Consider the following 200-nt stretch of genomic DNA (forward strand, 5'->3'; position numbering starts at 1 on the left):
ATCCGAGTCGAGGCTGGACTCCGACACCTCCTCATCGAAGCCCAAGGGGCCGGGGCCCAAGATCCGCTCCAGCGCCTGGATCTCCTGCGCGATCTTCTTTCTCTCGGCGTCCACGTCCATGGTTTCTGCCGCCGCCAAACGACACGCCACGGGCGTCAGAGACGGAGGATGGGGACCCCTCTCCCCCCGACCGCGCTGGC

The 200-nt window shown here is 67.5% G+C and overlaps 1 protein-coding gene across 1 annotated transcript in view; it reads right to left on the reverse strand.

Annotated features, from left to right (window-relative positions):
* SNAPC4 (small nuclear RNA activating complex, polypeptide 4, 190kDa) overlaps positions 1-120 on the reverse strand; it is an 8,544-nt gene extending 8,424 nt beyond the window's left edge. Inside the window, exon 1 of the mRNA XM_014529699.1 lies at positions 28-120. Coding sequence (XP_014385185.1) covers positions 28-120 — 93 coding nt within the window. The remainder of the gene's footprint in view (positions 1-27) is intronic.
* Positions 121-200: the final 80 nt, after the last annotated feature.

This window comes from Myotis brandtii, unplaced genomic scaffold (assembly GCF_000412655.1).
Source record: "Myotis brandtii unplaced genomic scaffold, ASM41265v1 scaffold691, whole genome shotgun sequence".
In the NCBI taxonomy this organism is placed as follows: domain Eukaryota; kingdom Metazoa; phylum Chordata; class Mammalia; order Chiroptera; family Vespertilionidae; genus Myotis; species Myotis brandtii.